The sequence below is a fragment of the Leptidea sinapis genome, chromosome 22 (assembly GCF_905404315.1).
Source record: "Leptidea sinapis chromosome 22, ilLepSina1.1, whole genome shotgun sequence".
Taxonomy (NCBI): domain Eukaryota; kingdom Metazoa; phylum Arthropoda; class Insecta; order Lepidoptera; family Pieridae; genus Leptidea; species Leptidea sinapis.
The window spans coordinates 7,369,350-7,386,528 of NC_066286.1; the positions used below are offsets into that span (position 1 = coordinate 7,369,350).

Consider the following 17,179-nt stretch of genomic DNA (forward strand, 5'->3'; position numbering starts at 1 on the left):
GACCATACGATATGGGTACCTTCAAAAAGCGCGTACACCTTCCTTCCAAGGCCGGCAACGCTCTTGTGATCACTTTCCATCAGGTGACCATGTATGCTCGTATGTCCTCGTCTACCATAAACAACAGATCACTGATTACGTCGATTTTAGAATGAAACATTTTTTCAAGCTGCGGAGTATCCTAACTTATTACTACTTCTACTTAGATCCGCTGTGCTCCAACTAGACACCGCAGGCGTAGTCGCAATGTGCGGCAACTAATACTACGCCCAAATGGGCGTACTCGAGCACGTCTCGAACAATGTGTGACGTTGACGTGCCACGTGTTCTCTTAAACTTTGCTATTTTGCCAAATTAGATAGACTTATTTAATTTCAGAAATAATTTTATTTAGAACCATGCAAAATCACATTTCAACTCAATTAGTTTATTTACATAATATAATATAATGGCTATAGTTTACATTTTATATACAACATAATATCACTATAACATATGGGGATAATAATGAGGTAAATAAAGCCCACGGAACATTTTACAATACGAGAAACAATTCTAAATAAATTTAAATATTTTTCGATACAAAATTTAATATAGACTCAAGTGAGAAGCATAGACAATAGAGAAAATAAAATAGCGGTTCTTCGTTGCAATTATTGCAGTACCGTTAGCAAAAAAAGCTTTCATCTGCGATTCTACTCTTCGATCGACTAAAGGCTGTTTTCAATAACCTATCTATCCTTAGTTTAACTTACTAGAGGTAGACAATTCTATCCTTTTATGCTTACTTACATAGGTTATTGAAACCTATCGACAGATAGCATTGGACTATAACTATGGAAAGATAAGATTTTGTCATTAAGCGGTGATAGTAATCTATCCGTCACTAGAGATACGTTATTGAACACGGCAGTGCTACCACCGCATGTGATAGCAATAGAATGTGATGAGAAAGACCGATAAGCGACACCATAATAATTCTCTATTGAGAGAATTGAGAATTTCAGCTAGTACTGTAAAATTCTATCGGCCTTACAAATCAACTTGGTATAAAGTACCTGAGAATGAATTTGCAAAATGTTTACAAATAGACACTTTTAAGGCCAAGTTTATTTGTATGGCCCTTAATGTTTAATCAAAATCAATGGTATATTAAAAACATATCAGTCATCCGTAATAGATAGCCCAATAAGGCTAGACCATAAACTTAGTATACTAGCGTAATAGACGAATGCTGTGTGAGAGTGAGATAGCTATCCTTACACAAAAACTTAGTGTGAGAAAGATACGGAATAGATGAACCGTAAAACCGTTTTTAATCATTTAGTGTCCATTAGTCTCCTGTCAAACTGGACCGCGTTTTAGTTTTAGTGTTTTTATCGTAATTATACTGTGTTTTAACGGATATTAATTAAAAAATATAATGGTGTCGTGTTCTGTATTCGATTTTGTTGTTATATACAAAAACAATCGCAAATAAATTTCACAGGTAAATTTTGACTCTTCAATGCCACTTGCGTGGATCAATGCCATCTTCGTAGAACGCGCAGGCGCAAATCGCCACCTACCGTCAATTGTTTGCAACTATTGATATTTATGTTTTAGTTTATCGTTAAAATTAATATATTATTATAGATATATCTGAAATATATAAGATTTAAATACAAATAGCTATTTGTAAACATAAAACTGTTATTTATTAAGGTCTAACTAATTTAATAGACACTGTTTTGACTGTTTGAATTGTTTGAAGATGTTAGATGCTTCATTTATTGTTAAAATACTTAATTGAATGTGTAAATGTTCAAATTAATTTGTATTAGAATTGATATCGTTTTTCTGTATCAAAAGTTATTATTTTATGCAATAAGTCTTTCTTAATTATTGTATTTCGAAACTTGCTTGCAGCGCCATCTTCTTACTTCGTAATGTTTGTTCAAATTAAATGAACAAACTATTATATAAATCATTTAAAGTTATATAAATTCACTAAAACATTTATTGAACTGTATTTAGGAATTATTTTACAATACCTAATTTTATTTGTGTTTTAAAAGAAGTTGTATCTACTCTGTTTCATCTATTGTACGGAAGCTATAAAAGCGGTTGTTTTATGTAAAGACGTTTCATATCTATACTAGCAGTTGTGCTTCAATAAACTGAGAAATTCTTAGTATTGTATTTCTTCATGATGGATAATTCAAGGAAACCCTGGTTTAACGTGAATATGACGCGGCTTATCCATATTTGTCATAGGGATTGACCAAAAGCAAAATACTACACACTTCAATAACACACTAACACATCTGTAAAACTGGCACACATGAACATTTAAAATTTAGTCTCGCGATAATAAAGAGAGTTTGTCTATTATGCCAGTACCTATACTAAATTTATGGACTAAAGAAAATTCCAGTCAGCCAGAGTTAAACAACAATTTCAAACATTGAATTAATTGGACATAGTTCCTGAAAAACGTTCCAAGCATCACATCACATTTTAAGGATTGCGTGTTTAAAGTTAATAAATATTATTAGTATTCCATACATGTGGGTTGGGCTAAGTCATGAAGTCATTTGAAGAGTGACAGTAGGGCTGCCATTTTTTGTCAGTCCGTTAATATTCATATGAGTCATGTGACCAGTTTTGTGTTCTTAACTCAATTTCGACATCATTGTAGTTTGGAACGTTTTTCTGGGATTACGTCCAATTACTTGTCGTAATTGCGACACTCGGGTTTCAGTAAGCACATATTCGAAACGGAACGAAAAGTGCTTTACATGTAAATTAACAGTCAATATAGAGGTAAGTTTAATTTAGTCATTCTAAGGTGGTCACAAACGCTAGGTGTGTCACTTAGAAACCCTGTAGTATTAATAATTCTCATGAAGTCATCATATTTCATAAGCGAATGATCATTAATATCTACATAAAATCCGTTCATCTTTCTGTAATACTTATAATACACAATAAGTAAAAAAAAACTGAACTAATTAATTTTATACATACCAAAATTTATATGTTTGGCAACATCGCGAACCTATTGGAAATTTAGTATTTTCAGGTAGCATTCTAGTGAATTTTCACAAAGAGCAGAAAAACAATATGAAAAATTGTTAGCATTATTATAAAACTAATATTATGTTCTATTAATTTTTTCTCTGTTTTAAAAAATCCACAATTGAATTCACATGTGCCGTAAAGGTACAAAAATTTAAACTTGAAACTGTATTACTTCAATTTTAAATGGTTTGCTTTTCTAATTATTATTTTATATGAGTATATTTGTAATTAAGGTCGTTTTAGATGACCAGAAATATAAAGATAAATTAATACTATGTTACAGGGAAAGAAATAAAGTTAGAAATCTGTTTTGACATAGAGACTAATTAGTATAGACTTCAGTAAAGTCTAGGTAAAAATGAAATAAATAAATCTTTTCATTTAACTTTTAAATGGTTTGATTATTCAATTGGACATCAAATTTTAAGGATTTTATGTTTAAAGTTTAATAAGTATTAAGTGTGTTCCATAAATGTGGGTTGGCCTACTAAGTCATGATGTCATTTAAAGAGTTACAGTAGGGCTGCCATTTTTTGTCAGTCCGTTAATATGAATCATGTGACTGACTAGGTTTGTGTTCTTAACTGGTGGTTTGGAATTTTATTCTGGAATTACGTCCAATTATAATACACATTATTTTATTTGAAGGGTAGTTGTAAAATGTATGCAACTTAGAAAGATAGATACCTTTTTAATCTATGATATAACTATATTTTAAATTAGGTTCGTTTTAGATGACCAGAAGTATTAGAATAAAAATATTGAGCCATAAACGCTTAAGTTTTTTATGACCTCTCAATGGACCTACTCCGTTATTGTATCGATGATCAACCTATACTCATCCGTAAATGGCTTTAATAAAAAGGCGTTAGTAAAGCCAGAATCTTTACAAATACCATGCATAATAGCAGAAATCAGCCTAAGCTTTATTCATTAAACAAGCAATTAATATGTATGCAAAATGTTTATAACCACTGACACCCATACGCGGACTCCCATCTCTCTGCACGCGACGTTCTATATCTGTTGAGTTTGGCCTCATGTTACATTCTTATTGGCTAATATGTGTGCATTTGCAGAAAAGTTCAACATTTTATTAAGTTTTATCTTATATAATCAGACATGTACAAAATTTTCTAAATATCTATATGTACTATCTATAAAATGATATCGTTATTCTGATATTACAATATAACAAGTAGGAATCCAAAAAAATTATATATTTTATATTTCTGTCATCTTAATTATGGAAGACAGTCTTTTTTAATTATTTCAGTTGTATAATATATTTCCATATATACTAAACAAATAAGTGTTAAATAATTTACATATTATAGTTTATTTTTACATATAAAATTCATTATTTTTGAAACATTAGGATATTTTAAGTCATCGTTTAGTGTGGGGCACAGCATACAGAACAAACTAGACACCTTTTTTTATCTTTAATTAACGCGAGTAAAAACGAGTGTTTTAACATTAGATTTTGCGTAAAAGTTACATAATATTATCTTAGTTAACCCGAAGTTTCAAGAACTTTCCAGATCACGTTTTCGTGATCGTTCCCCATTTAAACTAGAAATCGTCAACGCGGCAAACAGTGCGGCGTGGTAAACTACACCGGTGCGGCGTAGTTTGTTTAATTGTCAATTAGCAATGGCGGACAGACGCACTATTTACAACTAGTTGCAGGTTTTAAATAATTACACCATTGTATATCGTTATTACTTGCAAAAATGATACCAGGCATGCTAAGAAATCGAATAGGATTACGTTACCAAAGTCATTTGTAAATAGCATATTTTCAATTATTTTAATAAAAAATTTTTTTAACTAGGCCCAAAAAACGGTAATGTATGGGGCGTTGGTGGAACCGAGCGGGGAGTGAGGCGCGGGGAGGGAGTTATTTTGGACACAATGCGATGCGCAGAAATGTGATTGAACACTCCTTCCGGTTTGTTCTGTATTCTGAGATTTGGGAATATGTTTTTGGATTAAACCTACTAAGAATCTATAGAGCGTACTTAGATTTTGCTCAGACTTATTTAAGTAATTCTTAGCTGAGTGTGATAAAACGCGAAATTGACTCGTAATTTCAGCTGCCAAATGACTATGAAAAAGAAATGATAGATTATGCTATACTTGAACGCAGCTACGTTTTACATAAGTAAAGTTTGAGCAAAGTCTAAGTGCGCATATAGATATTAGCCTTAGGCTAAACAACTAAATTATTATCGATACTGGTGGAAAGCCGCAACAGCTGAACCGTATTCTACAAAAAAAAATGTAATCTTGAAGTTAATGTACATAACGCAAAAAAAATCTCAATTATGTTTAGGACACCTGTATGAGATTCTTAAAACATTTAAACAATCGTGTTAATTTTTAGAATTGCGTTATTTTATTTAGTTCCATGCGCACATGTGACGTCAGTAGGGGCGTTCGTCTTCGGATATCGAAGCCCCGCTCCTTTGCTACGGAACCCTGAACGGCACCACCAGGTCCTCGTGATGTTCGACGCGTAGCTCTGAAATTGCCGCCGCCGCTTTCTTTACTGCATTCGTAATCTGTAACAAAGAGAGTTATAAAAAGAGACATTTGCAGCAAGGAGAGTTATATGAGACTTTCCCATCCATATCGCACCAAAACAGAAGACAATCGTGAGACATATTGTTACGTTGACGGGACAGACTTGTGAATCATTAACGCCTGTTCCCAATATACTATCTGCAGATAGAGATAAATTACTACCTTCTACTGTCACTAATTAGCTGTCAATAATCTGAAGCTGTCCCAATATACCCGATAAGTCATTCTTATCGCCGTATATTGGACGCGTGAATTGCAATTTCCATACAAACTTCTATCGCTGGTAAGCTATACGTCCTCCCATTGACAGACAGCGTGTACGGATAAGGTGAGTTACCGTCGATAAGTTTATTCTGACTGAAAAGTCAACGATAGTTACGATTTTTATCTCAAGTAGGCCACAACCGTAGATAGACTGAATATTGGAAACGGCCGTTAACGCCAATCAAATCAATCTTAAGGTACTCTTAAAATAATCATAAATAGTATACTATTATTTTTCGACAACTGTACAACAGTATCGACGAAGCATAATAATCTTTCAATGATTCGTCAGTTTTTTTTTCGGTTTGTTTCGCTTCCTGCATATTATTCCTCATTGTTAGGATTTAAAATCACTTATTGAACGTCAAAAAAAACTACCACCCATTCGAAATAGTATGCCTCAGACCTGAGAAGAACGGGCGCAAGAAACTCAGCGGGCTTTTTTTTTCTTAATTTAATTACAATATAATATTTAGTATCATACAATAAAATTTATAATTACATAGCCTAAGTGTGTTCGCTCCATTCCCAGCCGATAATATCATTAAGAAAATTATTTATGTTATAGTAACCTTTATCACACGATTGTTCATCTCATATTTTCGAGTATATTTAGTTGGCCACTCCTGTACTTTACTGGATGAGGCACATGAGTGACTGTTTTATCTAGATTCTAGGTGGTATGTGTTAGAGGCAGGTCACATAATGTATTATCAGAATAATTAGAAATAAAATGTGGTACATACCAAGTCTTTGTCGGCGGGGTCTGGTGGTGGACCCACCAGTATCATCCGAGCCGTAGCGGGCGGCAGATCTGTTAACAGCTTGGCTGTGCTCTGTAAAATAGAAGAAACTACTTTACTACAATCCAGATCCATTAAATACTAATTAGTTGTGCCCCAGTTTTAGATTCATCACACTTTTTTAACATAAAATACCTAAAGATACTTATAAAATATTATAAAGATAATATGGTTCTTTAGGGAAGAGCAACACAGCAGAAAGGACAGACATACTGAGTGCCAAGTTTGACATTTTTTACCTATTCGATCGCGTAAAAGTTACCTACGATTTGTATGGCGTCTATTATGTTTTCCTCTACTTTCACTAGATGGCGCTCTTTCGCAATTTTTCGATTTTCGTTCTCGTCACCTGATGGTATGTGGTTGGACTTTATAGCCTCAGTTAGCGAATATTCCTAGAAGCTTAAAGTTTTAAAATCATCTGTCGTATATGTATAACTCAAAATTATAGTTGAACCTCAAAATTATAGTTGAAGTAGCAATAAATTAGAAATAGCCACAGCTTAAAAAAATGATTTGTTGTTTAGGTAGAGTAGAGGTTTTGGTAGAGGAGGACTAACGAACATACGGGTCACCTGGTGGTAAGTGATCACCGCAACACAATTTCTTGTAACACCAGAGGAATCACAAGAGTTCCCGACCATGTAAAGCGTCGCATAAACGTATACAATGGAGACATTAAATGAACGCATGAGTAGAGCTTTACCTTAACCTTAATCATAAAAAATGTAAGTATATAATTGAATTTTGGAAATTTTCAAACAAATTATACATTAAGTAAACACTTACACTCATCTAAGTTTTAATAATATTGACACACTTTTGACACAAATTATCTTGCCCCAAACTTGGCATAGCCTGTACTATGGGTACAATACAACGATATATTTAATACAATATACTTACTTAAACATACATAAATACATGTAAACATCCATGACTCGGAAACAAACATCCATATTCATCATATAAATGATTGCACCTACCGGGATTCGAACCCGGGACCTAGCTTAGTAGTCAGGGTCAATAACCATTCGGCTATATGGGTCGTCATTTTACTCGTCGTCGTTTTACTTTCGAGTAAAGTCTGAGCAAAGTCTAAATCCGCTCTATAGATCTAAGCCTTAAAGCCAAGCGCCGACGCTGTTGTGTCCAATGTGTGGCCGCGGTATGTAAGTGTGTTGATTCCCTAACAGTGTATATCATACGTACGGGCATAGGCAAGGCAACGGCGGCCGCACGCGCTGTGTACGCCCGTACTCGCTCGCTGTACGCGTTCGCTTCCAGCGAGTACGGACCCAGCGCCCCGACATCGATCACGTTTCTGTAATGTTTACACTCTATTTAACTAGTGTGGCCAGCAATTTTGTTACAACTTAAAAACTAATTTAAATATATTTTTAATTCATAAAAATTTAACAGAGCGTACCATAAAGTGAACGTCGTGAAAGTATGAGACCTTGGTCTCTGGCCCACACATAGAACAAATAACATCTAAAGCGTCAAAGATATATAGCCTAGTCTTCAGACAAATGAAAATATTTAATATTTAAGGATCCCAGTTTATCTATACTCGATTACAACAGTGTTGTCCGTAGCATCCTCGAATATTGCAGCACAGTATAAAGTTACTCTGGAGAAATTTATTACTCAGCAACGACAATAAAGGCATAAAGGCATTTATTTTCTCAAAATTGATTCCTTTAGAATTCTTTTTGATGTCATTTCTAATAAGTAATAGATACTACTACCGCTTCGGAAACAAATGGCGCTCTGAGAGAGAAGAAGCGGCGCAAGAAACTCTCCCAGCATTCTTTTTTTGGGCTCTTTTCAATAAAAATATACAATATTGTACAACCATTTCTATCGCTATAAAATAATCACAATCTAGTCCCAGGTTGTTCGATCATTTAGATATTCAGCAGTGGAGTAATAGGATTTACGACAGAGCCATTTTTATATAAAACATTTAAATTTATTTATAGATAATGCCTGAACAGTGGCTGGGACTTTATTATAGAAGTGTTACCATTTACCCTTAAAGCTATTATGTATCTTATCATGTATCAATAGGTATAGACTCCCCCATAGTCGTTGAAAAGAAATATACTGTTCGAAAGGTCTTGATGAGAAAAGCTTAAATCGTTTGTTTTCTAGGTTCTCGGGATCAAAAGCTATTCAGGTCCAAACATTCCCATGGAGCTACATTGAAAATAAGGTTTGTTCGCTAGAACGAGCCAAGAATAACCAGGCATGCATACACGGGCAGGAGCACGCGTGGTTTATAATTCTTTTGAATAACGAAATACTTTTGTTTTGAACATTTTCTGGGATCTTGTTGTAAAAGCATATACATCGCCCCACAAAAGACTTACTAACTCGACTTAGCCGTGTAGTAGGCATCATCAGTTTATGTCTGTTCCTGGTGTTAACATTATGGTTATGACAGTTTCTGGCAAATTCACTTATGTGCCTATAAATCTAGTATTAAAAAACCATAATAAATAATTGTTTACGTTTTTAAACAGGAATTACAATGAGATCAGAAAGGTATCTACTGAACGAATCTAAAGGTATGTATATAGATGAATAAAAAAAACTTCACGCATCCTATATTATCTTAAAAAATAATGAAATACTAAGATATAGTCAGGAAAGTTTTATGCAGAAGAAAAATGTAAACAGACTAAGTGCGGTAGAAATGAGAGACATACGAAAGCGGTCTGGAGTTAAAAAGATGGAATATTTATTGAGTTTGGCGTTACTCTGCGGAAGTAACCGATTCACTGTGAATTGGTTTCAGGGTTTCACATTACAGACTAGCCCGGTTGTTTAATCGAGAGTTCAGAGGGAGACAATTCTTCGATGGAGGATGCCTTTAAGCCCTAACCATAGGTCATAACCAGGCATAATAGATTCTAGGATTAAGGTGCATTTTAAACCCCAAATCATAATAATAACCATAGGTCGGGTGGTACATTTTTTTTTTATGGCAATAACGGAGGAGATGAGCAGGGTGTTCAGCGAATTGATAAGCCCTGCCCATTACAATGAAGTGCCGCTCAGTATTCTTGAAAATCCCAAAAATCCTGATCGGCACTACACTTGCGCTCGTCTCCTTGAGACATAAGATGTTAAGTCTCGTTTGCCCAGTAATTTCAATAGATACGGCGCCCTTCAGAAAGAAACACAATAACGCTTACACATTACTGCTTCACGGCAGAAATAGGCGCCGTTGTGGTATCTATAATCTAGCCGGCATTCTGTGCAAAGGAGCCTCCCACACAAAAGATATATCCATCTTTCATTGACGTACAATTAACAACTCTCACAATCACACTCAAAAATTGTCTGAAACAAAACTCCGCGTACGCGTCTATAAGGCAAAGTTTCCGTTCAGTTGTGTGTCGATCGCGCTTTGAATACAACGCCACGCAATGACCGTGAAAAACTGTCCAAATAATAGCATATCCAAACATAAAAAGGATGGAGTGTCGTATTTTAGGTAAGCTCCCCATTAAATTAACAAATTCGGAAAATTATGGGACTCTTTTAATAGGCAATTGGGATTCTAGTTGTTTATTGTACGTCAATGCCATTCTCTCTCTCGAACAAACCCAATATTTTCTTTCCAATAACTGTAAGAACCTTTTCCTTTACTATATACTAGCTGACCTGGCAAACGTTGTTTTGCCATATAAATTATATATGTAAACCTTCCTTGAGCTTCAACGAATCTATTACAAAAGATTTCATTGAGATCGGTCGAATAGTTAAGGAGTTATTAGGGAACATACAAACATACATTCTCTTTTATATATATATAGATTAAACAGTCAAATGGCAAAAAAGTCAAATGAAAAAGCCTTACGTGGCAGTTTCGTGTAATATTCTATTAAGTGCACTTTGCTCGTCTGGTTTCCTGGGTGGTGTCGAGGCACATGTTGCAGGGGATGGTGTTTCTTGTTGCTGTTCAGGAACCTCCAGCAAATATGTCCTTTCATTCACCACATTTTCCTGCAAAGCATAAAGGCTTCGATTAAATATGCACTAGAATGAAGGTAGACCTTAAAAATGCCTTAAAAATGGCAAGAAAAATAAATGTAAGGGTCACTAATAAATGTAAATCCCATTTGTGTTTAGTATGTTCAAAGACATAGACTTGGAATATACTAACATAGACGACATAGTTGTTTATTGTATGTCAATCCACATTACGCCTATCATACATATAATCAGGGGCGTGCATATCATATAGGAACTTAGGCAGTGCCTACCTCGTTATGAACCTAAATAACACATCCTAGTATCGGAATACTCGAAATCTCGAGCGATTGCCAATTCCTTGGTCATCTGCTGCAAATTGCATCGAGTGCAAAGCCCAATTTGACTTCGAAGAAGCTGGGCGTCATAAATAGAGCACGGCAATACTTCAAGCCGTCCCACATTCTGGCGCTCTACAAAGCGCAGGTCCAGCCACTTATGGAGTATTGCTGTCATCTCTCTGGCGCACCCCAGTATCAGCTCGATCCATTTGACCACGTGCAACGCAGAGCAGCTCGAATTTTCGGCGACCCAGTGCTCTGTGTTGGTTTCAAGAGGCTTTTTTCCACGTACTACAATACTGTGGAATGAGCTTCCTTGTGCGGACATAGGTACCTTTTAAAAAAGTGCGTACACCTTCGGCCGGCAACGCTCCTGTGATTCCTCTGGCGCTGCAAGAGAATGTGGGCGGCGGTGATCACTTAACACCAGATGACCCGTCCTCCTTTTTCAATAAAAAAATATAGCACTAGTGTTAAAATTCTTTTACTACCTACGGTAGTCCGTGTATAGGTTGCATATACAAAGCAGCAGCTTTTCATACAAATAATGTCGTAATAAAGCACAACTACAACTAGTTAGATCTACAGTGCCTACATTGCTAGAAAACCAATGCACACCCCTGCATATAATTGATAATAACATACCAGTACTATGAATTAGAACTTATTTAGACAGTCCACTTTATTAGAATCACCCAAAAAGTTCCACATAAAAAAACACATTATTTTAAAAGCATTCAATTTTTCACAAAAATTTAAGACAATTCAACAATAAATATATTAATTAATTAGTTCAAAAACCATGTTCTGTATCCCACAGTGTATTAGTAACAAATACATGTACCTAGACCTCAACATTAAAAACTGTCCGGCAAGAAATAACCCAAACTAGCCTGAAATACCAGCACAAACTAACAACACATGTCAATGAGCTAGCCAAGTCTTTGAGCGGAAAGGGTGGCATTCAGTTCACCAGGCTTAAGAGACATGATATCACAAATCTCAGTAAAAGATATCAATAATAAATGGATAGTTTGAAGCATAGTAATTTTACATCAATTTCGGGCTCTCGACAATGACTCTTTCAGCAGATATATGCAGCCAGTGGCTTATTGTTTGAAATAACAGATTGCCATGACGTAGAACCAATAAAAAAAACCTTAATTAGTGAAGTATAAAATAAGATATAGGATATAATATGTCAATTGTAAATAACTGAACTATAAAATAGAGAATTTATTACTTGATTTATGCATTGCAACTATTATTTATTGTCATTACCCAATGAAATTGTGAGTGAAGGAACTGTAAACTTGTTATTGTTCCAGTTTGATTGGTAATATGTAGATCTAATTATATAAATACTTTTTGTACAACTTTAACTGATTTTTTCAAGCAAAAATATGAGAAAACTGGAAGTACGCCAAAACACCATGCAGAGGAGCCTATTGGACATAAAATTAAAGGACAGAGAAAGACTAACGGACATAAGAGAAAAAACAAAGGTGATCCCCATAACAAAAACTGTGAAAAAACTTAAGTAGAAATGGACGGGTCATATGATCAGAGGCCCAAACAAGTGGTCACAGAAACTCACCCATTGGTACCCGAGAGATGCTCAACAAAAGAGAGGCAGACAGATACTAAGGTGGGAAGATGACATAAAGAAGGTTGCTGGGCCAGTTTGGAGTAGAGTAGCGCTGGAAAGAGAGCACTGGAAGGTCCTAGAGGAGGTCAATGTCAGTGGACAAGCTAGATATATTGTTAGAAAATAGAGGAAATAAAAAAATAAACATGTTACCACATAACTAATATCTAGAAATAAAGGCTATCTCTATCTTTAACTCATTTTTTACTGAACACTCGGCAGTTTTCTTCTTTTTATATATAACTTTTTATTATAATCTAATTTATAATTTAAATAGTGTGAGGTTTGTCTCTCGATTCCCAATCTGTGGTATCATTGCGAAAGTCATTTATGTTATAGTAACCTTTACCACATAAATGTCTCTTACAGTACTTTTGAATTTCATAGCACATTTGTTTTGAACATTTTCTGGTATCATGTTGTAAAAGCATATAGATTGCCGAACAAGACTTAGTAACTGGACTTAACTGAGTAGAAGGCATAAAAAGATTTGTTTTTTCCTGGAGTCAACATTATAATTATCAGTTTCTAGAAAATTCGCTTATGTGCCTTTACATACAAATTATTCAGTAAACTCTAAAAAACTGTATTATATAAGCAAAACACAAAGACACAGTTATCTTAATGAGAATGTATAATGAGTATCACCAGGGGGTGACTTTATTGCAAGGGATAGCAGCTAGATGGGATCCAAAGCTGCATCTTTTAAGCTATAGCTACACCAAGTGAAATTATTGGGCTAATAAAACTTAGCATTCCACCTTCGCAAGACACACCACAAGTTTGGATATCATCCCCACCATCTGGATGTGTGGTGGTCCTCCACAGTGTCGTTTTCAAGGAGCTTTCTTCCTCGTACTACGAAGCTGTGGAATGAGCTTTCTTGTGCGGTGTTTCTGGGACGATATGACATGGGTACCTTCAAAAAAGCGCGTACACCTTCCTTAAAGGCCGGCAACGCTCTTGTGATTCCTCTGGTGTTGCAAGATAATGTGGGCGGCGGTGATCACTTAACACCAGGTGACTCGTACGCTTGTTTGTCCTTCTATTCCATATAAAAAAAAACCAGATCTATAGCACATACTGTCTTAACTTACATATAACTTAACTGAGTGTAAGCTTAACATAATCTTTGATTTCATTTTTATAGTCAATTTACAGCTGAAATTACATTGAGCTTAAGCTAAGACAGCCGAATGCCAAAAGAAAGTCAAGTTCAGGATTTATTGCTCTCAGCTAAGTTTAATGTAAGTAAAGTCTTAGCTTAGAATCATCAAGTCTCAAAGAGATGAGCATAATTGTGATGCAGCACAGTATTTTTGGTGTTGTAAGAATCCTTAGTGGCACTGCATTTAGAAAACATGCTACCCTACCCCTCAATATATAAAACAGCCTTTGAGAAACGTCAATATGATGCTCTCTCCTCTAAGTCTTACGCCTTTAATAAGATTCATGAGAAGACTTTTATCTACACGCTAAGCAATTTTCAGGTAAAAAAGAAAACCACCGCCTATCTTAAGCAATTATCATATTCATAAACGGAAAGTCTACTGTAACCTACTCACTGAGAATTAAACACGCACACATACATACACATTTAGTTTTTATTTAATTATGTTTCATTTGTCATTGTCATTTGTTGAAGAATCACTGACCCCAAATATACAGTTTTAACAGGTTAGATTTTGATATAATATCATCAATGGGAGGAAATAGTATTAAGTTCAAAATATAATTCTAGATAATAGTACATAGGTAATTAGTTCGGGGTACATTGCAAGTTTTTCATCGTACTAAGGATTCTAACTTAATGAGATTTGAATTATATTAAGTATTATACTGTAAAATTTTAATTTTTTAATACCCAACAATGGTAAGTTCATTTCAATATATACATACTAAAATTTAGACTCAAAAATTACTACAAAAAAAAAACATTCTATAAATTCCTACACTTTATTGATCTCTTATATATTGGCTCTCCACAATTTTTTTAAATAAGCTCACTTGTAGACAAGACACCTAATTAAAAAAAACAAACAATATAGTCATATTATCCTTTGTTTTAAAAAACTTTTCCAAATCTATAGAAGGCTTATCACATGATAAGATATACACTTTTGATATTTTATAATCATTGTTTAAATATTATTCTAGTCAAAAATGTTTTATAATAGCATAATTAACAAATTGAAAATTACAAAAAACTATAAAATATTGCTATAATAAACATCTAAGGCATGAATCATAGGAAATATAATAGAGCTAAATAATATTTGTTCAAAGTTTAGATTTTGTTTTGAGTTAATATTGGTACTCACTAGCAACAAAGTAATTGAGAGAAGCATTCCCGATAAACATAATTAAAGTAGGTCACAATGCAAAACAATGACTTATTAACACAATTCTAGTTTAATAAACATAAGATAACACGGCAATAAACCAGGTAATTTGATAACAATACGTACATTCGATCCCTGCATTTAATGAATATGAAAACAATAACAATTTACAGCTACGCACAAAGTTGAAAATGTGCAATTCATTAGCTAAAGTTCTATCTAATAAATACTAATACAACTTGTTGTGATATGAAATACCTGAGGATCCGAGTCTTTATGACAAATACTGTAGCAGCAGCCCATTACTGCCCTTTTGAGGGAGTCGAAGCATGAATGCAGCGAGCAATCTTCGTTGTCCGACTGCATAGAATAGTTTCTTATTCCTCTCTATAAAATTATAAATAGAAGGAATTTAAATTAATTTTAGTAACATAAACCGTCACTTAGAAGATAGCTCACAGTTGACGTAATAGTGTTCACTGATCTGTACAGTTGACACTTGACAGTTATTCTAACGTATCAACTATCAACATAACAAGATTGAAGGATCATTGAAGTTGTGTGACATGACAATTGACAATTTATTGTGAAATGATCACATTCTGGTTTCTGACTTCACGGATGACACTTCAGCATAGAATTTTAACGCTAGTGATGAATCATCTCGGACTCGGAGCAATTATCAAGCGGCAAGACTAGAGAAGTTACAACTAGTTGACTTTTCTTGTTTAGTTTGACTATGAAGCGAAGACACGTTTCATTGCAGAAAAAATTAAAAACAGTAATAATAAAGTAAAAGCAACTTAGAATGTAATTAACTATGAAACTGGTAGATCGTATTGCCGTAACACCTCTATGTGTTTAAATATTAATAATCGCGTCATAAATTCGGAAATAGAAATTGCAGATGAATTTGATACATACTTCTCCGAAATCCCGATTATCGCGACCAAAGACCTTAACTCTTTACCAAAAGCAGCACATGATATGCTTAAATTACACGTACCAGTATCTTCCATTGATTTGAAATTTAAGTATGTTAAAGGCGATATACTAAAAATCTTAAAATTAATTAACCCAAAAAATACAAAGGACCTATGGGGCAATTCGAATAATATTGTAAAATACATACTTGACATTATAGCACCTGAATTAGCAACATTATTAAACGAATGCAAAGGTGAGGGTGTGTTCCCTGACCTCATGAAATACAGCAAAGTAATACCTTTGTTTAAATCGGGCAGTACTTTTGACTCCGCTATTTTCAGGCCTACTTCAGTGCTGCCTGTCTTTACTAAAATTTATGAAAAACTTTATTTTCAGCAGCTACAAATGCATTTTTGTAAATTATTGAACAAAAATCAATTTGGTTTCACTAGGGGCTTATCAACAATTAATGCGGGTACTAGACTCATTGAGCACATTTTTGACGCCTGGGAAGAGTCACACGATGCGTTGGGTATTTATTGTGTGTTATTTGTCCAAAGCATTTGACTGCGTCCACCATGAACCTTTACTCCTTAAACTAAAGCATTATGGAGTAAAAAGTAGAGCCCTAAATCTGTTAAAATCATATTTAAGTGAAAGAGTTCAGATGTTTATTTATACTTTTGTAATTAATAAGTTTTCAGCCTGACATTTGCGGCATTGATTTTCGTTTCTTTGCCCATTATTAGGACAAGCAAAGGGTTCGAGCCCATACAGTTATATTTGTTAATATTTAATAACAACGTCATATTGATATGTGCTAATAGTAATATAACTTTTAATTTCTTATTATAATTTATTTTATTAAATGAGTGAAAATTAAACTGTGCGAAAAATGCCACCTATCGTTTCTGTCGAAATTAATCTTTTTTTTTGTATTTTTTTCTTAAAAAGATACTTAAAAGATTATTGTGAGACTATCACAAACCTCTTCACAAAGTTTCAAACACTAAAAGTTACCCAGCAAGAGTGCAGAAGATTATAACACAAAAAAATGCATCACTAGAAAATATTTATATAATAATTCAAACACTTTAAAAAGTTAGTTAAAAAAAGGGTGACAAACTTATAAAGCATTGAATAAAAGTTATTATGAATTCAAAAACAATTTTTTTTGTCATTCAACTTCAGTTTTACCAGGCGGCGAGTAGTCCAACT

General features: G+C 34.2%; 1 protein-coding gene across 1 annotated transcript; it reads right to left on the reverse strand.

Moving 5' to 3' along the window:
- Positions 1-364: 364 nt before the first annotated feature.
- Positions 365-15,495, reverse strand: LOC126970901 (uncharacterized). The gene is made up of 5 exons (XM_050817052.1): positions 15,293-15,495; positions 10,591-10,736; positions 7,932-8,043; positions 6,663-6,752; positions 365-5,630 (listed from the first exon to the last, which is right to left on the reverse strand). The coding sequence occupies exons 1-5, from the start codon at positions 15,398-15,400 to the stop codon at positions 5,538-5,540; spliced, it is 549 nt and encodes a 182-aa protein (XP_050673009.1). The 5' UTR covers positions 15,401-15,495; the 3' UTR covers positions 365-5,537.
- Between the last annotated feature and the right edge of the window lie 1,684 nt (positions 15,496-17,179).